Genomic DNA, 25,442 nt, shown 5'->3' with positions numbered 1-25,442 from the left:
TCAGAATTGAACTATATGACAGCATACGTTATTACAATACCAAATTTTTAAATTTACTACAATTAACATATATTTAAACAGCAAAGTTTTTAAAAATGCGCTGTTTTCGTTTTATTCCTAATCACTAAAAATGATTTTTACTACGTCATCGTAGGCGCTGTCTTGAAAAAAAGTATTTAAAAACTGAAAATCTTCAAACAGCATTTAAACATTTATATTAACGAATAGCTAGCAAATAAAAGTATATAAGTGTCACTTTGAGATAGGTAAGTTACCAATAATGTCTGACCATCAAAATTATTTAATTTTATTAATAATAATTTTACTGACGTAGATAAAGCGTTTCTTTCACACCGCGTTTACACTTGCGACATGTTATTTAATAGATCTATCGATCTAGAATCTAGTCTAGAACTAGAAAATCTAGATCTACATATCTAGAAAGTTAGAAATAAAACAACTACTCACAAACAGTAAGTAGATCTATACACGTTTCAGGAAGAAAATGTGTTGGCATTAAGTTGTTGTGAGTTTTTTTCCTTAGTATTAGGCGGATCTCTTTAAGGCAAGTGCTCACACCTCCCTTCCTCCAGAGTTTCTTCCAGGCATCTCTTCGAAAAACGTCTACCCCCCCCTCCCCGAAAGAAATGGAATTTATATAGAAAATATATACTTTTAACAGTGTCCGCCCCCCCCCCCCCCCCCCCGAAAATTTCAAGTGCACCCCCGTAGAAAAAAGTCGGAAACACTGCATGGAGCTAGTTTCTCATTTTACAGCTGTTAAATTAAGCAGAATGAAAAGGACTCTAGTGTTTATTGTAGCTTTGGCGTCAGCGACTTTTGTGCAGTGTTGGTCAATGTCGCCCAAATCATGTCAGGACTTGAAGGTATTGCCTTAGCATGGGTGCTCACATGCTAGCGGTATTGCCATTGGTCTGGATAAACTCGGTCTTTCATTAGCAGGATGCTATCACGTGGCTTCCGCCAAACAGAATGTAGTCGGCCTCACAGGTTGGCTGTGTTATAGAACTGTAGGGTAAGATTATCCAGAGGCGTAGCGAGGGGGAGGGGCGGGGGGTGCGGATCGCACCGGGTGACACCATTTAGGGGGGGGGGTGACACCAAGGCAAAAAATAGCAAAATATATAGAGAAAAACTTGAGGGTTTGTTCCCGGGAAGGGTCACTACCCCTCTGGGGGAGGGGGGGGGGTGACACCATTAAGTGCCGCACCGGGTGACACCCGACCTCGCTACGCCACTTAGGTTATCAACAAGGTCCAGCTAGTCCATCTGTAGGGTAGGGTTATCAACAAGGTCCAGCTAGTCCATCTGTAGGGTAGGGTTATCAACAAGGTCCAGCTAGTCCATCTGTAGGGTAGGGTTATCAACAAGGTCCAGCTAGTCCAACTGTTCGTACAACGTTCGTTATCTGACGTCATTACTACAGCTGCTTGCTAATCCGAAAAGTCTCGAGTTCGTATCCTCGGGTAGATGAGGCTCATTAGCTGGGGACAGCCACTCTTCTAGGAGAGAGAACTCCAAAATCAAACTACTGTTGCCTTGTAGTTTGTTCTTGGTTGGACAAATGGCTATGGAAGCAAATCTAAAAAGAAAAGCAGGACAGGCTGGAATCGGAATCAATGACCTCAATGGCGCATAACCAGTTGACACGTATCCTTAATTGTGTTGGAGGGGATCCCTTCCAACACTAAAATTAAGAACGAAGAAGAAGAAACACTACAGCTGTTCGCTCAGTGTAGGCTCCCTAACGTCATTACCACATCTATTCTTACTACGTTTTTTCACTGACGTTATTATTACAGCTGGTCCCACAACGATCGTTATCTGACGTCATTACCACAGCTATTCTTACTACGTTTTTTCACTGACGTTATTATTACAGCTGGTCCCACAACGATCGTTATCTGACGTCATTACCACAGCTATTCTTACTACATTTTTTCACTGACGTTATTATTATAGCTGGTCCTGCAATGCGGGTTCCATGACGTCACATTAGCTATCATTACATCATTTGTCCCATTTCGCCTGTATAACACAGTTTAGAAAAAAAAATCATCCATTCATTTGTAAACATCGGGTGCTCTTAAAGGGCTGACCATTTATTCTTGGCTGTAATTGTATCGGGGGGGGGGGGGGGTCTAACATCTATTTTTATAATTGATAAAATTGATAGCTTATGGTATGACGATGGTAAATCGTATAATGAAAACAGCACATAAAAAAAATGTCTGTTATTTATTAACACCCCATCCCTCCTCACCGCCCCATTTCTGTGTTACATGTACCTAGCATGTGGTAGAGAAGATTGGCCGTATCATGGAACCTGCAGACGATGTCCATGCATAGCCAGCAACATGCACACGCCCAGATCCATCCAGACAAACCCGCGCCTGTAGAAGACAAGCCCGTACAAAGTGACCAGACAGCTGTTACCAGAGATGAAGATCAGCAGAGACAGAAGCAACCACCCAAGCAGTTTACCCCCTCAGAGCGAGAGTATTGGCAACAGAAATTACCCAGTGGGTTTCAGTTCTACCTCGAGCGCCAAGCCCGTAGTATTATCAGGAACCAGCCACAAAATATTTTAACGTTTTCAGCCTCCTACTTCGAGGAGCTGCTTGTTAGTAGAAATGGTAAGTTTTTTAGTCTACTAGATGGCATTATTTAAACATTAATTTTCTAGTCGGCGATCAATCACCTTGACGTTTTAAGATAGTTAGCTGGACCTGACATATTGTACCTCACATGTTGTACCTCACATGTTGTACCTCACATGTTGTACCTCACATGTTGTACCTCACATGTTGTACCTCACTTGTTTTACCTCACATGTTGTACCTCACATGTTATACCTCATCTTTGTTTTACCTCACATGTTGTACCTCACTTGTTTTACCTCACATGTTGTACCTCACATGTTATACCTCATCTTTGTTTTACCTCACATGTTGTACCTCACTTGTTTTACCTCACATGTTGTACCTCACATGTTATACCTCATCTTTGTTTTACCTCACATGTTGTACCTCACATGTTTTACCTCACATGTTGTACCTCACATGTTGTACCTCACATGTTGTACCGCACATGTTGTACCTTACATGTTGTACCTCACATGTTGTACCTCACATGTTGTACCTCACATGTTGTACCTCACATGTTGTACCTCACATGTTGTACCTCACATGTTGTACCTCACATGTTGTACCTCACATGTTGTACCGCACATGTTGTACCTCACATGTTGTACCTCACATGTTGTACCTCACATGTTGTACCTCACATGTTTTACCTCACATGTTGTACTCACATGTTGTACCTCACATGTTGTACCGCACATGTTGTACCTCACTTGTTTTACCTCACATTGTTGTACCTCACATGATGTACCTCACATGATGTACCTCACTTGTTGTACCTCACATGTTGTACCTCACATTGTTGTACCTCATTTGTTGTACCTCACATGTTGTACCTCACATGTTGTACTTCACATGTTGTACCTCACATGTTGTACTCACATGTTGTACCTCACATGTTGTACCGCACATGTTGTACCTCACTTGTTGTACCTCACATGTTGTACCTCACAATTTGTACCGCACATGTTGTACCTCATTTGTTGTACCTCACATGTTGTACCTCACATGTTGTACCTCACATGTTTTACCTCACATTGTTGTATCTCACATTGTTGTATCTCACATGTTGTACCTCACATTGTTGTACCTCACATGTTGTACCTCACATTTTGTACCTCACATGTTGTACCTCACATGTTGTACCTCACATTGTATCTCATTGTTGTACCTCACATGTTGTGCCCAAAAGATGTTTTAATATTTTAACCCAAATGTAGGTCCGCGCCGAACATATCTTAAGAATTTTAAAAACATAAATCCAGACCATATTTCTGGAACAATATTTTTCACTAACTATCCGACACTAGAATTTCTAAAGTTGATTCAAGTGAAACGTTTTCTCCATATCATTATATCACCATAACGATCCATTTATATCTATTGGATGTTCTCGCCTAACCTCTGTACAACGTGTTCAACTACTCACAGCTGAGCTATGGAAACTCCCCACTGAATCGTATTTTATGAAACTTTACAAGAAGAAAACCAACGCTTTACCTTGGAAGCCCAACAGAAGAAAGCTACACAGAGTCATAGCTGAGTCCATTCCTCACAGTGTCGTTGTATTTCCTGATGTTGTTGCCTTAGGTAAGACTTGATCAACCCCCCCCCCAAACACACACAGTGTGGTTGTATTTCCTGATGTTGTTGCCATATGTAAGCCTTGATCTACCCCCCCCCCCCCACAAACACACACAATGTGGTTGTATTTCCTGATGTTGTTGCCATAGGTAAGACTTGATCTACCCCCCCCCCCCCCCCACAAACACACACAATGTGGTTGTATTTCCTGATGTTGTTGCCATAGGTAAGACTTGATCTACCCCTCACCCCCCCACCACACACACACACATTGTCTGATGTTGTTGCCTTAGGTAAGACTTGATCTACCCCTCACCCCCACCACACACATTGTCTGATGTTCTTGCCTTAGGTATGACTTGATCTACCCCTCACCCCCCCCCCCCCCCCACACACACACATTGTCTGATGTTGTTGCCTTAGGTAAGACTTGATCTACCCCTCACCCCCCCCCCCCCACACACATTGTCTGATGTTGTTGCCTTAGGTAAGACTTGATCTACCCCTCACCTCCCCACACACATTGTCTGATGTTCTTGCCTTAGGTAAGACTTGATCTACCCCCCCCCCCCACACACATTGTCTGATGTTGTTGCCTTAGGTAAGACTTGATCTACCCCCTCACCCCCCCACACACAGTGTGGTTGTATGTCCTGATGTTGTTGCCTTAGGTAAGATTTGATCTACCCCTCACCCCCCCCCCACACACACAGTGTGGTTGTATGTCCTGATGTTGTTGCCTTAGGTAAGACTTGATCTACCCCTCACCCCCCCCCCACACACACATTGTCTGATGTTCTTGCCTTAGGTAAGACTTGATCTACCCCTCACCCCCCCACACACACAGTGTGGTTGTATGTCCTGATGTTGTTGCCTAAGGTAAGACTTGATCTACCCCTCACCCCCCCCCCACACATTGTCTGATGTTGTTGCCTTAGGTAAGACTTGATCTACCACTCACCCCCCCCCCCCCCCCCTCCACACATTGTCTGATGTTGTTGCCTTAGGTAAGACTTGATCTACCCCTCACCCCCCCACACACACAGTGTGGTTGTATGTCCTGATGTTGTTGCCTTAGGTAAGACTTGATCTACCCCTCACCCCCCCACACACACAGTGTGGTTGTATGTCCTGATGTTGTTGCCTAAGGTAAGACTTGATCTACCCCTCACCCCCCCCCCCACACATTGTCTGATGTTGTTGCCTTAGGTAAGACTTGATCTACCCCTCACCCCCCCCCCCCCCCACACACCCATTGTCTGATGTTGTTGCCTTAGGTAAGACTTGATTTACCCCTCACCCCCCCACACCCATTGTCTGATGTTGTTGCCTTAGGTAAGACTTGATCTACCCCTCACCCCCCCCCCCCCACACACCCATTGTCTGATGTTGTTGCCTTAGGTAAGACTTGATCTACCCCTCACCCCCCCCCCCCACACCACCCATTGTCTGATGTTGTTGCCTTAGGTAAGACTTGATCTACCCCTCACCCCCCCCCCCCACACACCCATTGTCTGATGTTGTTGCCTTAGGTAAGACTTGATCTACCCCTCACCCCCCACACACCCATTGTCTGATGTTGTTGCCTTAGGTAAGACTTGATCTACCCCTCACCCCCCCCCCACACACACCCATTGTCTGATGTTGTTGCCTTAGGTAAGACTTGATCTACCCCTCACCCCCCCCACACACCCATTGTCTGATGTTGTTGCCTTAGGTAAGAATTGATCTACCCCTCACCCCCCCCCCACACACCCATTGTCTGATGTTGTTGCCTTAGGTAAGACTTGATCTACCCCTCACCCCCCCCCCACACACATTGTCTGATGTTGTTGCCTTAGGTAAGACTTGATCTACCCCTCACCCCCCCCCCCACCCCACACACCCATTGTCTGATGTTGTTGCCTTAGGTAAGACTTGATCTACCCCCCCCCCACAAAAACACACAGTGTGGTTGTATTTCCTGATGTTCTTGCCTTAGGTAAGACTTGATCTACCCCCCACCCCACACACACACACATTGTCTGATGTTGTTGCCTTAGGTAAGACTTGATCTACCCCTCACCCCCCCCCCCCTCCACACATTGTCTGATGTTGTTGCCTTAGGTAAGACTTGATCTACCCCTCACCCCCCACACACATTGTCTGATGTTGTTGCCTTAGGTAAGACTTGATCTACCCCCCACCCCACACACACACCCATTGTCTGATGTTGTTGCCTTAGGTAAGACTTGATCTACCACTCACCCCCCCTCCACACATTGTCTGATGTTGTTGCCTTAGGTAAGACTTGATCTACCACTCACCCCCCCCCCCACACACACACACATTGTCTGATGTTGTTGCCTTAGGTAAGACTTGATCTACCCCTCACCCCCCCCCACTCACCCATTGTCTGATGTTGTTGCCTTAGGTAAGACTTGATCTACCCCCCCCCCCCCCACAAAAACACACAGTGTGGTTGTATTTCCTGATGTTCTTGCCTTAGGTAAGACTTGATCTACCCCTCACCCCCCCACACACACATTGTCTGATGTTGTTGCCTTAGGTAAGACTTGATCTACCCCTCACCCCCCCCCCCCCTCCACACATTGTCTGATGTTGTTGCCTTAGGTAAGACTTGATCTACCCCCCCCCCACAAAAACACACAGTGTGGTTGTATTTCCTGATGTTCTTGCCTTAGGTAAGACTTGATCTACCCCTCACCCCCCCCCCCCCTCCACACATTGTCTGATGTTGTTGCCTTAGGTAAGACTTGATCTACCCCTCACCCCCCCACACATTGTCTGATGTTGTTGCCTTAGGTAAGACTTGATCTACCACTCACCCCCCCCCCCACACACCCATTGTCTGATGTTGTTGCCTTAGGTAAGACTTGATCTACCCCCCCCCCCACAAAAACACACAGTGTGGTTGTATTTCCTGATGTTCTTGCCTTAGGTAAGACTTGATCTACCCCTCACCCCCCCCCCCCTCCACACATTGTCTGATGTTGTTGCCTTAGGTAAGACTTGATCTACCACTCACCCCCCCCCCCCCTCCACACATTGTCTGATGTTGTTGCCTTAGGTAAGACTTGATCTACCCCTCACCCCACCCCCCCCACACACAGTGTGGTTGTATGTCCTGATGTTGTTGCCTTAGGTAAGACTTGATTTACCCCTCACCCCCCCACACACATTGTCTGATGTTGTTGCCATAGGTAAGACTTGATCTACCTCTCACCCCCCCCCCCCCACACACCCATTGTCTGATGTTGTTGCCTTAGGTAAGACTTGATCTACCCCCCCCCCCACAAAAACACACAGTGTGGTTGTATTTCCTGATGTTGTTGCCATAGGTAAGACTAGATCTACCCCTCACCCCCCCCCCCCACATTGTCTGATGTTGTTGCCATAGGTAAGACTAGATCTACCCCTCACCCCCCCACACATTGTCTGATGTTGTTGCCATAGGTAAGACTTGATCTACCCCTCACCCCCCCTCACACACACACATTGTCTGATGTTGTTGCCTTAGGTAAGACTTGATCTACCCCTCACCCCCCCCCCCACACATTGTCTGATGTTGTTGCCTTAGGTAAGACTTGATCTACCCCTCACCCCCCCCACACACATTGTCTGATGTTGTTGCCTTAGGTAAGACTTGATCTACCCCTCACCCCCCCCCCCCCCCACACACCCATTGTCTGATGTTGTTGCCTTAGGTAAGACTTGATCTACCCCTCACCCCCCCCCCCACACACACATTGTCTGATGTTGTTGCCTTAGGTAAGACTTGATCTACCCCTCACCCCCACCCCCTCCCCACACACACATTGTCTGATGTTGTTGCCTTAGGTAAGACTTGATCTACCCCTCACCCCACCCCCCTCCCCACACACACATTGTCTGATGTTGTTGCCTTAGGTAAGACTTGATTTACCCCTCACCCCCCCCCCCCACACACATTGTCTGATGTTGTTTCCTTAGGTAAGACTTGATCTACCCCTCACCCCACCCCCTCCCCACACACAGTGTGGTTGTATGTCCTGATGTTGTTGCCTTAGGTAAGACTTGATTTACCCCTCACCCCCCCCCCACACATTGTCTGATGTTGTTGCCATAGGTAAGACTTGATCTACCTCTCACCCCCCCCACCACACACACACATTGTCTGATGTTGTTGCCTTAGGTAAGACTTGATCTACCCCCCCCCCTCCCTCCACACACAGTGTTGTATTACTGATGTTTTTTGCGTTTGGTAAAACTTGATCTAACCCCCCCCCCCATATAGTGTTGTATTCCCTAATGTTTTTGCTTTTGGTAAGACTTGTTTTACAACCCCCCCCCCCCCATACACACTCACACAGTTTCTTTCATGTGTCTATTTGGGGTGGCTCGCCCCCCCCCCCCCTCCACTCTTAAACGAAATGGAATTTATATAGAAAATATATACTATACCAGTTTCCACCCCCTCGGAAAATTTAGTCCGTCCGCCCCCCCCCCCACCCCGGAGAAAAAAGTCTGAAAGAAACACTTGTATTTCCTGCTGTCGGTGCCTTAGATAAGAATTCACCCCCCCCCCCCCCCACATTCCCAGATGTTTCGAAATTATTCTTTGTTCATTCCCTTTAGAACTACGTAATAATTAATTGCATTAATCGATAGAACAAAGGTTTGTTTGACCCTGGGAGAAAATATTTTCTCAAAACTAGTTTTAGAGAATACTTTTATCGTCTTTTCTATCCTCTACAGAACACTACCCAACACAGATGATTTTTAATGGTAAGAAAAAAATGTGTATTTGTAGACAATGTTTTACAATCTGGGTCTCCAAACTACGGCCCGCGGGCCGTATGCGGCCCGCGAAGTCCTCTCATCCGGCCCGTGGAGATCTTTTTGTCCAAGGAAAAATTGTTTGTTGGTGATGATGAGGAACTTTGCGCAGAAAAATCAAAGACATGCCTGGAAGAAACTGGCCCCCGAACTGAAATTTGATAGTTAATGTGGCCCTCGGACTGAAAAGTTTGGAGACCCCTGGTCTAGACAAAAACTGCACCCAATTGTTTTAGCTGTTATGTTAACATTGTGCAAACATCTTTGTTTCAATGTCTAACTGTAAATGTCTGGTAAAACGATAGTGCAATAAAACAAATACGTTTTTCTACAAACTATGAACCTGATTATGTCTATTATAATTTCCATTATTTACCCCACGTGATGCCCTCTACAGACGAAGCTGTGAACCCAACTGTGGAGAGTGCCCCGCCAGAGCCTGAACTTAAACCTCAGGAATTTGGTGCTGTAGAACCCGTGTCTGACCCAGCTCCCATCTCGCTCGCCTTTGATTCCAGCACCAGCAGCTTCGACACGGCCGAGGACGCCACGCTCTACGTCATGGACGGTCTGCAGGCCAAGGAGAAGAGTGTGCTCCACAGTCTGAACGACAGTCTGCACAGTGACGCTGACAGCAGGAGGGCGGCAGACACGGACGACGACAGGCACACCGAGGACAGCTCCAAGTCGTCCATGGTGACCAACGTCAGCACTTTTGCTTCGGATAATACTCAAAATAACAACAAGCGGTCTGAGGACGAGGGTATGACAACCCAGGTAGAGTCGAGCGCACCTTCGGGTGGTTGCCATGACGATGAGAAGTGTGATGTGCAGAACCCAGGTGAGCCACTCCCTGATGACGTCACTCACTCCATGTTCAAAGATGCCGCCGCAGGTCATGGGGGTGACAACAATGTTCCCTGTAGGAAATCTCCAGTCTCTGATGAAAGCTTCAGCCTCAATCCTGGCCTGTCAACTGTGATGGGAAACCAAGGACAAACACACAAGGATATACTTTGCAAGGCAACGTTGTCGCAGTGTCAAATTGTGTTTCAACATGCAATAGACAATGGTGTCAAAGATATATACGTCAACACATTGAATGAGATTAACGGCACACTACACGACACGAAGTATTATCAAAACGGACCTACCCCGCCCGCCATGTACTTAAACAGCAGGTTCGTTGAGGAGAATCACCAGAACAGCTCAAGTGAAGCAAAGAGTGAAGAAAATAGTGAAGCATTAGATCACTTGTCTGGCTCGACAAGCCAGATGAAACAGGAGCTAGAAAACTGCTCCACCCCAACAGATATCCAGCCAATAGGCGCGGATCACTCAAGTTTAGCTGCTCTCGCAGACGACAGGTGTGTCATTCAACAGCTGGATAACAATTTTAGCTGCGTCGTCGACGCTCAGGACGTTGAAAGCAACGATGTGCGAATCCATGAAGTCAACAGCGGGGTCCAGCAAGACGAAGACTCAATAGAGGAAGATATCCAGGCTCGGTTTCGTGCAGAGGCCGAGATCTACTTCATACCAATACAGCTGGATGAGATCTCTGTGGAGTATGTTCAGCCAAACAAAGATGTAGACGCCGGGCCGGTGGAATCATTTGATAAGAAAACGGACTCTGTTGAGCAGCTCCCTGACAACTGCACCAATGTGGCGCTCCAAGATGTGGATGTAGGGAATCAGCTCCAAGATGTAGATGTAGGGAATCAGCTCCAAGATGTGGATGTAGGGAATCAGCTCCAAAATGTAGATGTAGGGAATCAGCTCCAAAATGTAGATGTAGGGAATCAGCTCCAAAATGTAGATGTAGGGAATCAGCTCCAAGATGTGGATGTAGGGAATCAGCTCCAAAATGTAGATGTAGGGAATCAGCTCCAAGATGTGGATGTAGGGAATCAGCTCCAAAATGTAGATGTAGGGAATCAGCTCCAAAATGTAGATGTAGGGAATCAGCTCCAAGATGTAGATGTAGTGAATCAGCTCCAAGATGGCTGCACCAATGTGGATGTAGCTCAGAACCTCCAAGATGGCAAGCCTGATGTGTGCCAGGAATATCAAAATGAGGCCAAGGTGAACCTTGGTCTAGAAGAAGCAGTTGTTACCGAACATGGCGAAAACAGCCATGAGAACGCCAGCTCTCAAACTGATACCGAAGTCGTCTGCCAACATCTAGAGGGGCTGGGGAAGGAAAGGTTTGCAACTGCTATTCAAATTGCCGAAAAATATATTTCAGAGCTGAAAAATGTGGCATCCAACATTGAGAAAATCATAGATCTCCAGAACATGAGAAAATTATCACAGGAAGAGAGTAAACGAGAGAGTAAGAAGGAGCTGACGATGAAGACTGTGGTCAAGATTAAACCGCCAGCTCAGGAGACGGACAAGACAAAACAGCTCTCGGCAGGGGAGCACCATCCCATGGTCTCCAGATCTCTGCTAGAGGAGCTGGCTAACAAGATCGTGGATCTATACGACAACACTTTAGCTGTTGGGGAAACTATGCCGGGGGAGTCACTCAAGAAGGCAAGGACAGGCGGGGTCGAGATGGTGTGTGATCAAGGCGGGTGTTTTGAGGGCAGCGAGACCAAAAAGGTGACTGAAGAAGGCATAAGTTTACCGACCCCCGGGGAAACAATCCGAGAGGTGTCTGTTGACTGTAACAACTCACATTCAGATAGAAAATATGACAAGGGAGAAAACACATGTTGGGATGTTAACACCGAAATAGATAGCACCCAGCTTCAGTATTGCAACAGAAACATCAACAACAACGGCAATGTTTTCAGCTCTAGTGATTCTAAAAATAGTAACAGACATGTTCTGGAAGCATGTGCTACGTGTAAGCTAAATACCAACTGCAACACATCAACACATAATAAAATGGGAGAGTGTGCAACGTGTAAGCAAAACACCAACTGCAACACATCAACACATAATAAAAACAAATCCAGATCCACTAAAGCCAAGCACGCATCAGCCCAAAAGAACACCACCAATAACTCGCTGGAAGTAGAGAGCAGGTACCCAAGCTTACTAAAACCCACACCCCAGTTAACGGACAAGCTGATTCGCTGGCTCCACACATGTCCGACGGCTGACGAGTTCTCACAGCCCTCCGACGTGTGTGACGTGAACCCCCCGGGCTACCCCCTGGGGAATGTTCCAACCCCAGGGTACCGCCACATCAGGAGACCCTGCATACCTTTCCCTCAGCTGGCCTCTAAAAACTTCCAGAAGTTGAGCAACTGCTCGTTCAACAGCACGACGGGGGAGGCCGGCGTGTCTGGAACTGACCAGCAGGCCAGCCCGCCAGGTACACAGAGGAAATGCAAGTCTGTCTTTTGTCGAGACAAACAACCAAGTCTGGAATCCGCGAAGAAAATCCCAAAACCACAGCACAGATTCCAAAAAAACAGTAAGGACGAGAAATGTCTAACCCAGCCAGAGAAACAAGCGGGACAGCAAGTCCCTGGTGAGAAAAGCAAGGCGCCAACATGTAAGGCTGGCGTGGTACCAGCGGTAGAAGAGAAGAAGACAGGTAACCAGGTGGCCAGTAAAGATGGCCCCACTCAGGTCAGCAAACAAGACAAGTGTACGAAAGTCAAAGCTCGCAATAGCCATGAGCACACAACCGCCAACTATGTTGACTGTCCTAAAGGAATCAGCTTAAAGAAAAAACAATCGGATCATTTAAAAAAGACCACACCCAAAAACCAGGAAACGAAACAAAAACTGTCAGAGAATGTCAACTCGTGTATAAAACAAGCAGAGCAGGAAACGAAACAAAAACTATCAGAGAATGTCAACTCGTGTATAAAACAAGCAGAGCAGGAAACGAAACAAAAACCTTCAGAGAACGTCAGCCTAAAACAAGCAGACAGGCAGCTGGCGCAGAAGAAGAAAGTTTTCCCACTGCGAGTCTATACCTTCCCAACGCTCAGCTCTACTGCACCTACCTACGTCCCGGACGTGGCGAGGCGATTGACCATCGAGTCCCCCCTGGAAAACCTAATGATTCACACCACGTACGAACGGCCTAACCCTCTCCAGCCTGAACTAAGGGGAGAGTTTGAACTCACCAGTAAGAAGCAGAGAATCTACTTGGGGGGAAAGGAAGATTACATCGATACGGAGGGTACGCGGAGGTTGGTCTGTGAAACGGAATGTTTCACGTCCAAAGACCCTTTGACTCAAAATCTGGTTTTAGAGAATGGAACTCTGCTGGTGGATGAGAAACCAAATAGCCCACACCATCTACAAAGAAGAAACGCCGCAGATGGCCCGAGCGTCAGTCCAGCGGTGATGAAGGACGTTCTCCTCAAGTTCAACGAACATCGGGACGTACAGAGGCTGAACCACACCATTCAGATGGTTGGGGATTTTATAATGATTGGTGGCAATAACTACATGCACAGTGTGGGGCAACAGTTGAATGGCAGCAATAAAAGCTCGAACGCTTTGGCGTGTGTCGACTCGAGCAGCATGATGGATGGCAGAGTTGTGCCGACAGCCCTCAGTGGTTGCGGAGATGGCTGCTCGCTGTACGATGGTGACAGACCAACACTTCATTTAAACACATGCGACAAACGAGATGGCAACATTAATAACAACGCTGACGAGGGCTCTAATCCTCAGGGGACGCAATTTCATCTCGTGGCTGAGGAGAATCCAGTTGAAAAGAAACACGAGAAGGTCTCCTATTTTAACTGCGCCCTAGAAGCCACAGAAGATCTCATCGTTGCTGGAGCTGAGTGCTGGGAATCTTTTGAAGATCCTAGCGTACAACAAGGCTCCTCTGCGGGTCTCGAATACAACCTCAACAACAACAGCACAACTAAAGTGTCTGAGATTGATGATACCACATTGCAGTCGTCTATGAAAAGTGTAAGTGCTCAAACAAACAGCTTAGCAATCCCCTGCTGTATCTTCAAAAATACGTATCACCTACTAAATGTGAAAGAATTAGAGGTACTGAACATTGACATGGAAGCAATGCAGCAGACATCGGGAGCGAGGCCGACAAATTACTGCAAGCTTCCTCGTCAAGAAAAATCGTAAGTCACGCCCGGAAAACGGACAATGTGTCTCATGGTTGTACCTCACATGTTGTAGTAGTTGTACCTCACGTTGTTGTACCTCACATGTTGTACCTCACATTGTATCTCATTGTTGTACCTCATATTGTATCTCATTGTTGTACCTAACATGTTGTACAATACATTGTTGTACCTCACATTGTACCTCACATGATGTACCACACATGTTGTACCTCACATTGTATCTCATTGTTGTACCTCATATTGTATCTCATTGTTGTACCTCACATGTTGTACATTACATTGTTGTACCTCACATGTTGTACCTCACATTGTTGTACCTCACATTGTACCTCACATGTTTTACCTCACATATTGTACCTCACATGTTGTACCTCACATGTTGTACCTCAGATGTTGTACCTCACATGTTTTACCTCACATATTGTACCACACATGGTTATACCTCACATGTTGTACCTCACATGTTGTACCTCACATGTTTTACCTCACATATTGTACCACACGTTGTTGTACCTCACATGTTGTACCACACATTGTTGTACCTCACATGATGTACCACACATGTTTTACCTCACATTGTTGTACCTCACATTATTGTACCTCAAATTGTTGTACCTCACATTGTATCTCATTGTTGTACCTTATAATATGTATCTCATTCTTGTACCTCACATGTTGTACATTACATTGTTGTACCTCACATTGTACCTCATTGTTGTACCTCAAATGTTGTACATTACATTGTTGTACCTCACATTGTACCTCATTGTTGTACCTCAAATGTTGTACATTACATTGTTGTACCTCACATTGTACCTCATTGTTGTACCTCAAATGTTGTACATTACATTGTTGTACCTCAAATGTTGTACATTACATTGTTGTACCTCACATTGTACCTCATAGTTGTACCTCACATGTTGTACCTCACATGTTGTACCTCACATTGTACCTCATTATTGTACCTCACATGTTGTACCTCACATTGTTGTACCTCACATTGTATCTCATTGTTTTACCTCAATTGTTGTACATCACGTTGTTGTACATTACATTGTTGTACCTCACATGTTGTACCTCACATGTTGTACCTCATATGTTGTACCTCACATTGTATCTCATTGTTGTACCTCATATTGTATCTCATTGTTGGACCTCATATTGTGTCTCAATGTTGTACCTCACATTTTGTACCTCAACAACAACAGCACAACTAAAGTGTCTGAGATTGATGATACCACATTGCAGTCGTCTATGAAAAGTAAAAGTACTCAAACATACAGCTTAGCAATCCCCTGCTCTATGTTCAAAAATACTTATCACATACTAGATGTGAAAGAATTAGAGGTACTGAACATTGACATGGAAGCAATGCAGCAGACATCGGGAGCGAGGCCGACAAATTACTGCAAGCTTCCTCGTCAAGAAAAATCGTAAGTCACGCCCGGAAAACGGACAATGTGTCTCATTGTTGTACCTCACATGTTGTAGTAGTTGTACCTCACGTTGTTGTACCTCACATGTTGTACCTCACATTGTATCTCATTGTTGTACCGCATATTGTATCTCATTGTTGTACCTCACATGTTGTACATTACATTGTTGTACCTCACATTGTATCTCACATGATGTACCACACATGTTGTACCTCACATTGTATCTCATTGTTGTAACTCATATTGTATCTCATTGTTGTGCCTCACATGTTGTACATTACATTGTTGTACCTCACATTGTTGTACCTCACATTGAACCTCACATGTTTTACCTCACATATTGTACCACACATTGTTGTACCTCACATGATGTACCACACATGTTTTACCTCACATTGTTGTACCTCACATTGTTGTACCTCACATTGTATCTCATTGTTGTACCTTATATTGTATCTCATTGTTGTTCCTCACATGTTGTGCATTACATTGTTGTACCTCTCATTGTATCTCATTGTTGTATCTCAGATGTTGTACCTCACATTGTTGTTCCTCACGTTGTTGTACCTCACATTGTTGTACCTCACATTGTATCTCATTGTTGTACCTCAATTGTTGTACATCACGTTATTGTACATTACATTGTTGTACCTCACATGTTGTACCTCACATGTTGTACCTCATATGTTGTACCTCACATTGTATCTCATTGTTGTACCTCATATTGTATCTCAATGTTGTACCTCACATGTTGTACCTCAGTTGTTGTACCTCACATGTTGTACCTTACATTGTATCTCATTGTTGTACCTCACATGTTGTACCTCACATTGTATCTCATTGTTGTACCTCATATTGTATCTCATTGTTGTAACTCACATTGTATCTCATTGTTGTACCTCAAATGTTGTACCTCACATTGTTGTACCTCACATTGTACCTCACATGTTGTACCTCACATGTTGTATCTCACTTGTTGTACCTCTCATTGTTGTACCTCACATGTTGTACCTCACATGTTGTATCTCACTTGTTGTACCTCTCATTGTTGTACCTCAGATGTTGTACCTCACATGTTTTACCTCACATATTGTACCACACATTGTTGTACCTCACTTGTTGTACCTCACATGTTGTACCTCACATTGTTGTACCTCACTTGTTGTACCTGTCATTGTATCTCATTTTTGTACCTCACATGTTGTACCTCACATGTTGTACCTCACATTTTTGTACCTCACATTGTTGTACCTCACTTGTTGTACCTGTCATTGTATCTCATTGTTGTACCTCACATGTTGTACCTCACATGTTTTACCTCACATATTGTACCTCACATGTTGTACCCCACATGTTGTACCTCAGATGTTGTACCTCACATGTTTTACCTCACATATTGTACCACACATTGTTGTACCTCACTTGTTGTACCTCACATGTTGTACCTCACATTGTTGTACCTCACTTGTTGTACCTGTCATTGTATCTCATTGTTGTACCTCACATGTTGTACCTCACATGTTGCACCTCACATTGTTGTACCTTACATTGTTGTACCTCACTTGTTGTACCAGTCATTGTTGTACCTCACATTGTTGTACCTCAGGAACCCGTGTCAGACCCAGCGCCCATCTCGCTCGCCACGCTCTACGTCATGGAAGGGCTGCAGGCCAAGAAAAACAGTGTCGTTCTCAGTGAACGACAGTCTGCACAGTGACGCTGACAGCACGAGGGCGGCGGACACGGACGACGACAGGCACACAGAGGACAGCACGCGCTCCAAGTTGTCCATGATGACCAACGTGAGCATTTTTGCTTCGGATAATACTCAAAATAACAACAAGCGGTCTGAAGACGAGGGTATGACAACCCAGGTAGAGTCGAGCGCACCTTCGGGTGGTTGCCATGACGATGAGAAGTGTGATGTGCAGAACCCAGGTGAGCCACTCTCTGCTGACGTCACTCACTCCATGTTCAAAGATGCCGCCGCAGGTCATGGGGGTGACAACAATGTTCCCAGTATGAAATCTCCAGTCTCTGATGAAAGCTTCAGCCTCAATCCTGACCTGTCAACTGTGATGGGAAACCAAGGACAAACACACAAGGATATACTTTGCAAGGCAACGTTGTCGCAGTGTCAAATTGTGTTTCAACATGCGATAGACAATGGTGTCAAAGATATATACGTCAACACATTGAATGAGATTAACGGCACACTGCATGACACGAAGTATTATCAACACGGACCTACCCCGCCCGCCATGTACTTAAACAGCAGGTTCGTTGAGGAGAATCACCAGAACAGCTCTGGTGAAGCAAAGAGTGAAGAAAATAGTGAAACATTAGATCACTTGTCTGGCTCGACAAGCCAGATGAAACAGGAGCTAGAAAACTGTTCCACCCCAACAGATATCCAGCCAATAGGCGCGGATCACTCAAGTTTAGGTGCTCTCGCAGAAGACAAGTGTGTCATTCAACAGCTGGATAACAATTTTAGCTGCGTCGTCGACGCTCAGGACGTTGAAAGCAACGATGTGCGAATCCATGAAGTCAACAGCGGGGTCCAGCAAGACGAAGACTCAATAGAGGAAGATATCCAGGCTCGGTTTCGTGCAGAGGCCGAGATCTACTTCATACCAATACAGCTGGATGAAATCTCTGTGGAGTATGCTCAGCCAAGCAAAGACGTAGACGCCGGGCCGGTGGAATCATTTGATAAGAAAACGGACTCTGTTGAGCAGCTCCCTGACAACTGCACCAATGTGGTGCTCCAAGATGTGGATGTAGGGAATCAGCTCCAAGATGTGGATGTAGGGAATCAGCTCCAAGATGTGGATGTAGGGAATCAGCTCCAAGATGTGGATGTAGGGAATCAGCTCCAAGATGTGGATGTAGGGAATCAGCTCCAAGATGTAGATGTAGGGAATCAGCTCCAAGATGTAGATGTAGGGAATCAGCTCCAAGATGTGGATGTAGGGAATCAGCTCCAAGATGTGGATGTAGGGAATCAGCTCCAAGATGTGGATGTAGGGAATCAGCTCCAAGATGTGGATGTAGGGAATCAGCTCCAAGATGTGGATGTAGGGAATCAGCTCCAAGATGGCTGCACCAATGTGGATGTAGCTCAGAACCTCCAAGGTGGCAAGCCTGATGTGTGCCAGGAATGTCAAAACGAGGCCAAGGTGAACCTTGGTCTAGAAGAAGCAGTTGTCACCGAACAGGGCGAAAACAGCCATGAGAACGCCAGCTCTCAAACTGATACCGAAGTCGTCTGCCAACATCTAGAGGGGCTGGGGAAGGAAAGGTTTGCAACTGCTATTCAAATTGCCGAAAAATATATTTCAGAGCTGAAAAATGTGGCATCCAACATTGAGAAAATCATAGATCACCAGAACATGAGAAAGTTATCACTGGAAGAGAGTAAACGAGAGAGTAAGAAGGAGCTGACGATGAAGACTGTGGTCAAGATTAAACCGCCAGCTCAGGAGACGGACAAGACAAAACAGCTCTCGGCAGGGGAGCACCATCCCATGGTCTCCAGATCTCTGCTAGAGGAGCTGGCCAACAAGATCGTGGATCTATACGACAACACTTTAGCTGTTGGGGAAACTATGCCGGGGGAGTCACTCAAGAAAGCAAGGACAGGCGGGGTCGAGATGGTGTGTGGTCAAGGCGGGTGTTTTGAGGGCAGCGAGACCAAAAAGGTGACTGAAGAAGGCATAAGTTTACCGACCCCCGGGGAAACAATCCGAGAGGTGCCTGTTGACTGTAACAACTCACATTCAGATAGAAAATATGACAAGGGAGAAAACACATGTTGGGATGTTAACACCGAAATAGATAGCACCCAGCTTCAGTATTGCAACAGAAACATCAACAACAACGGCAATGTTTTCAGCTCTAGTGATTCTAAAAATAGTAACAGACATGTTCTGGAAGCATGTGCTACGTGTAAGCTAAATACCAACTGCAACACATCAACACATAATAAAATGGGAGAGTGTGCAACGTGTAAGCAAAACACCAACTGCAACACATCAACACATAATAAAAACAAATCCAGATCCACTAAAGCCAAGCACGCATCAGCCCAAAAGAACACCACCAATAACTCGCTGGAAGTAGAGAGCAGGTACCCAAGCTTACTAAAACCCACACCCCAGTTAACGGACAAGCTGATTCGCTGGCTCCACACATGTCCGACGGCTGACGAGTTCTCACAGCCCTCCGACGTGTGTGACGTGAACCCCCCGGGCTACCCCCTGGGGAATGTTCCAACCCCAGGGTACCGCCACACCAGGAGACCCTGCATACCTTTCCCTCAGCTGGCCTCTAAAAACTTCCAGAAGTTGAGCAACTGCTCGTTCAACAGCACGACGGGGGAGGCCGGCGTGTCTGGAACTGACCAGCAGGCCAGCCCGCCAGGTACACAGAGGAAATGCAAGTCTGTCTTTTGTCGAGACAAACAACCAAGTCTGGAATCCGCGAAGAAAATCCCAAAACCACAGCACAGATTCCAAAAAAACAGTAAGGACGAGAAATGTCTAACCCAGCCAGAGAAACAAGCGGGACAGCAAGTCCCTGGTGAGAAAAGCAAGGCGCCAACATGTAAGGCTGGCGTGGTACCAGCGGTAGAAGAGAAGAAGACAGGTAACCAGGTGGCCAGTAAAGATGGCCCCACTCAGGTCAGCAAACAAGACAAGTGTACGAAAGTCAAAGCTCGCAATAGCCATGAGCACACAACCGCCAACTATGTTGACTGTCCTAAAGGAATCAGCTTAAAGAAAAAACAATCGGATCATTTAAAAAAGACCACACCCAAAAACCAGGAAACGAAACAAAAACTGTCAGAGAATGTCAACTCGTGTATAAAACAAGCAGAGCAGGAAACGAAACAAAAACTATCAGAGAATGTCAACTCGTGTATAAAACAAGCAGAGCAGGAAACGAAACAAAAACCTTCAGAGAACGTCAGCCTAAAACAAGCAGACAGGCAGCTGGCGCAGAAGAAGAAAGTTTTCCCACTGCGAGTCTATACCTTCCCAACGCTCAGCTCTACTGCACCTACCTACGTCCCGGACGTGGCGAGGCGATTGACCATCGAGTCCCCCCTGGAAAACCTAATGATTCACACCACGTACGAACGGCCTAACCCTCTCCAGCCTGAACTAAGGGGAGAGTTTGAACTCACCAGTAAGAAGCAGAGAATCTACTTGGGGGGAAAGGAAGATTACATCGATACGGAGGGTACGCGGAGGTTGGTCTGTGAAACGGAATGTTTCACGTCCAAAGACCCTTTGACTCAAAATCTGGTTTTAGAGAATGGAACTCTGCTGGTGGATGAGAAACCAAATAGCCCACACCATCTACAAAGAAGAAACGCCGCAGATGGCCCGAGCGTCAGTCCAGCGGTGATGAAGGACGTTCTCCTCAAGTTCAACGAACATCGGGACGTACAGAGGCTGAACCACACCATTCAGATGGTTGGGGATTTTATAATGATTGGTGGCAATAACTACATGCACAGTGTGGGGCAACAGTTGAATGGCAGCAATAAAAGCTCGAACGCTTTGGCGTGTGTCGACTCGAGCAGCATGATGGATGGCAGAGTTGTGCCGACAGCCCTCAGTGGTTGCGGAGATGGCTGCTCGCTGTACGATGGTGACAGACTAACACTTCATTTAAACACATGCGACAAACGAGATGGCAACATTAATAACAACGCTGACGAAGGCTCTAATCCTCAGGGGACGCAATTTCATCTCGTGGCTGAGGAGAATCCAGTTGAAAAGAAACACGAGAAGGTCTCTTATTTTAACTGCGCCCTAGAAGCCACAGAAGATCTCATCGTTGCTGGAACTGAGTGCTGGGAATCTTTTGAAGATCCTAGCGTACAACAAGGCTCCTCTGCGGGTCTCGAATACAACCTCAACAACAACAGCACAACTAAAGTGTCTGAGATTGATGATACCACATTGAAAGATGTCGACCAGCTTCCCACAGAGGCAACACAAGACGAGCCCAAAAGATTGTCCATGACCAAAGGTCGCAGACGATCAAAACCTTCTGGTAACAAGACAACCAAAGGTGAATGTATCGACTGCATCCCCAGTCTAGTTGGCGACGCTGACGTCAAGGTATACTCGACTGTCGAGAACCAAGTTGTGGCCACAGACATCAGCATCTGCGACGCTGCCCAGACGGGCTCGTCTCTCTCCCTGAGGACAGCCGAGCTGCCGCCCCGGGACATGGACAGAGTCAACATCAGGGGCCACAAGCTGTGGACGCCCAGCTCATGCTGCCCACCCGAGCCGAACGTACGAGGGGTGTGTGTGGACAGCGAAGTCCAGGGCAGCGTCCAGGACATTTGCCCGAGTGTCGGCTGCCAGACGGGCAAGCAGACCAAAGAATTTATCAAAGGCTACATCGTCAACTACGACCAGGTCAAGACGTGCGAGTGCTACAGGCGGACCAATTCCTGCTCGAGGAAATTTGACTTTGAGGTGCAGGTTCACTGCGGGGATATCTGCCGCACCAACCTGTCGCAGACTGGGAAGTCGATGGAGAACTTAGAACCGTTTGTCAGGAGGCAGAAACCTCGCGAGCCGGGAGATTTCCCGTTTGAGATGGTGGACTTCGAGGCGCAGGTGACGCCGTGTGACATCAACCCCTGTGACGAGGCGCAGACGGGCGCGTCACTCATGCTGACGGAGCCGTTCCCCCCGGTCAAGCCCTCGCTCAGTGACGACTCGGAGTGTAACGACATGACGTGGGGCGAACTAAGTATCTATGACATGACTCCTGAACACAGAAGCATCTCAGCATATATTAAAACAGCCGAGGAACTATTCCAACGTGAAAAAACGGACCGGACCTTATACCCTTCAAGTGCCAAAACCGCTAAGGCTCCGTCCAAAGTGCGAATGGCAGAAGCAAACCCATCATCAAACGATATGTATAGAAGCAGTCGCCAGCCGAGCCGTTATGATAACACGATGGATCAAGACGACTACAGGAACTACGTATCCACAGACTATATGCCGCCTGAGCAGACGATGGATCATGAACAAGGCGAATTCAGGTAAACTGGTTTGATGTGTAACTGTAAGGATTTAACTAATTCAGGTAAACTGGTTTGATGTGTAACTGTAAGGATTTAACTAATTCAGGTAAACTGGTTTGATGTGGTAATGTAAGGATTTAACTAATTCAGGTAAACTGGTTTGATGTGTAACTGTAAGGAATTGACGAATTCAGGTAAACTGGTTTGATGTGTAACTGTAAGGAATTGACGAATTCAGGTAAACTGGTTTGATGTGGTAATGTAAGGATTAAACGAATTCAGGTAAACTGGTTTGATGTGTAACTGTAAGGAATTGACGAATTCAGGTAAACTGGTTTGATGTGTAACTGTAAGGAATTGACGAATTCAGGTAAACTGGTTTGATGTGTAACTGTAAGGAATTGACGAATTCAGGTAAACTGGTTTGATGTGTAACTGTAAGGAATAAACGAATTCAGGTAAACTGGTTTGATGTGTAACTGTAAGGATTAAACTAATTCAGGTAAACTGGTTTGATGTGTAACTGTAAGGAATTGACGAATTCAGGTAAACTGGTTTGATGTGTAACTGTAAGAAATTAACGAATTCAGGTAAACTGGTTTGATGTGTAACTGTAAGGAATTGACGAATTCAGGTAAACTGGTTTGATGTGTAACTGTAAGAAATTAACGAAATCAGGTAAACTGGTTTGATGTGTAACTGTAAGGAATTGACGAATTCAGGTAAACTGGTTTGATGTGTAACTGTAAGAAATTGACGAATTCAGGTAAACTGGTTTGATGTGTAATTGTAAGAAACAAGGTCATTACAGATATATTAGGTCGTGAATAGGGGTTTTGAAGATATTACCTTGCTTTTACCATCCGAATCTTTTTGACTTTTACTGCTGCTGACGCAAATTCATTGGTACTGACCATAAAATTTAGTTTATATAAGTATTTGTTGGTACTGACCATAAAATATAGCTACAAAAATTACAGTGGAAAAAAGGTTTTGTTGAATATTTTAAAAAATGTATATCAATTAACAATCGGTGAAGGGGTGACGCAAAAAAAAAATCGAATAATTTACAATGAAAACGATGCTTGCTTTTTCCACATGAATTAATTGTTGGATTAATATAATGCGCGCACAAATTGATGACACCAATTCATATATATATTTCATATATATTTCATATATATTTCATATATATATATATATATATATATATATACATATATAGTCTACCGCCCCTGCCCTCCCCCCTCCCAGAACGAAATGGAATTATATAGCAAATATTTACTTTTAACAGTGTCCGCCCCCCGGAAATTTTAGTCCGACCCGCGAAAATTTAAAGTGCGCCCCCACCCCCGGAGAAAAAGTCTGGAAGAAACACTGGATTAATCCACGTATTTGGTTTCAGGTCGGTGCCGCGACGGTATGAATCGCTCACCGTCACAACTTATCAACAGGAGGAGGCCCACGGTAAACATCTACTTTCACTTTCTCTGCTAGTGCGCTGCTTTGCTATTGATAATTTTTTTTTAATGAGGGACAATTTGATTTTTTTTATTATTAGTGTTACATCTCATTTTAACTCATTGAATATCAATGTTCATATGATTTATGACAGTTTTTATGCCCCCTCATACTTTTGAATCTTGTACAGATAAGCCCCACCACTGCAAAAAGTGCACGGATGAAAAGTTAATCCCCGTCACTTTCTGCCAGCTCCAATTTAAATTTTAATGCATGCACACAACTTTGGCCTATTTCTGATGTCTGAACACTTGAAAGTTTAAACGCACGCCAAAAATAAAATAGGGATAGCGTCAGAGTTAATTTTTTTTGTTAGAGTTGGGCTAAGTTGGCTAGGGTTAGGGTTAAAAGCTAAATGTACAAGTTTCATATAATGTTTTCAAAAATCTTTTCTTTTGGTGGATGGGTTAAATTTTCGTCAGGTCTTATCTAGACAAGATCCATAATTTTTTAATGTCCCCATATTTGTTTTTATCACATAAGCAACTGACTCCGTGTTCCTATACATTTTTTGACGGTCAATGTTCCTCTATTTTTTGTTGGTCAGTTTCAACGTCCCTCTATATTTTATGTCTTTTTCAATGTTTCTATATGTCTGTTTCAATGTTCTTCAATTTTTTGATAGTCTGTTTCAATGTTCCTCTATTTTTTGTTAGTCAGTTTCAACGTCCCTCTATATTTTATGTCTGTTTCAATGTTTCTACATGTCTGTTTCAATGTTCTTCAATTTTTTGATAGTCTGTTTCAATGTTCCTCTATTTTTTGTTAGTCAGTTTCAACGTCCCTCTATATTTTATGTCTGTTTCAATGTTTCTATATGTCTGTTTCAACGTTCCTCTATTTTTTGATAGTCTGTTTCAATGTTTCTATATGTCTGTTTCAATGTTCTTCAATTTTTTTATAGTCTGTTTCTATGTTCCTCCATATTCTGTCACGGAATTGTATGTTCCCCAGGTGCTCCCGTGGCTCCCAAGAAAAGATACAACACATTTGGTGCTGGGAAAGCTCTAAAAGACATAGACGACCAAGAGGAAAGTGGCGAAGAGGAGGAGGGTGAAGTTGGAAACAAAGAACATCGGCCGTACAAAAGGAAACGAAAGCCTAACGACGGACCTAGCGTCGGCATCCAAACAGCGCATGACGAAAGGAAGAAAAGTATCCTCTACTGATTAGGTGGACTAATTAGTGACAAGAACAATGAACCAAAAAGTATTCTCTATTAATTTGGTGGCCAGAACAATGAACCAAAAAGTATTCTCTATTGATTCGGTGTCTAGAAAAA

General features: G+C 45.2%; 1 protein-coding gene across 1 annotated transcript; it reads left to right on the top strand.

Annotated features, from left to right (window-relative positions):
• Nucleotides 1-150: 150 nt before the first annotated feature.
• LOC131939788 (uncharacterized) lies at nt 151-25,442 on the top strand. Its single transcript, XM_059298285.1, has 9 exons — nt 151-266; nt 2,314-2,657; nt 4,095-4,253; nt 8,985-9,014; nt 9,463-14,134; nt 15,349-15,573; nt 17,183-22,657; nt 24,045-24,106; nt 25,115-25,442. The coding sequence occupies exons 2-9, from the start codon at nt 2,357-2,359 to the stop codon at nt 25,327-25,329; spliced, it is 11,139 nt and encodes a 3,712-aa protein (XP_059154268.1). The 5' UTR covers nt 151-266; nt 2,314-2,356; the 3' UTR covers nt 25,330-25,442.

This window comes from Physella acuta, unplaced genomic scaffold (assembly GCF_028476545.2).
Source record: "Physella acuta isolate Inbredline_101_S28 unplaced genomic scaffold, ASM2847654v3 ptg000294l, whole genome shotgun sequence".
NCBI lineage: Eukaryota > Metazoa > Mollusca > Gastropoda > Physidae > Physella > Physella acuta.
Note: the sequence above shows the minus strand (reverse complement) of the source record. Positions and strands in the feature narration are given on the sequence as shown.

Coding starts and splice junctions, on each gene's coding strand:
- LOC131939788 (XM_059298285.1), top strand. CDS start 2,357: ATGTCCATGCATAGCCAGCAACATGCACACGCCCAGATCCATCCAGAC. Junction 9,015..9,462: donor AACACAGATGATTTTTAATG/GTAAGAAAAAAA, acceptor TGCCCTCTACAG/ACGAAGCTGTGAACCCAACT. Junction 24,107..25,114: donor TCAACAGGAGGAGGCCCACG/GTAAACATCTAC, acceptor TATGTTCCCCAG/GTGCTCCCGTGGCTCCCAAG.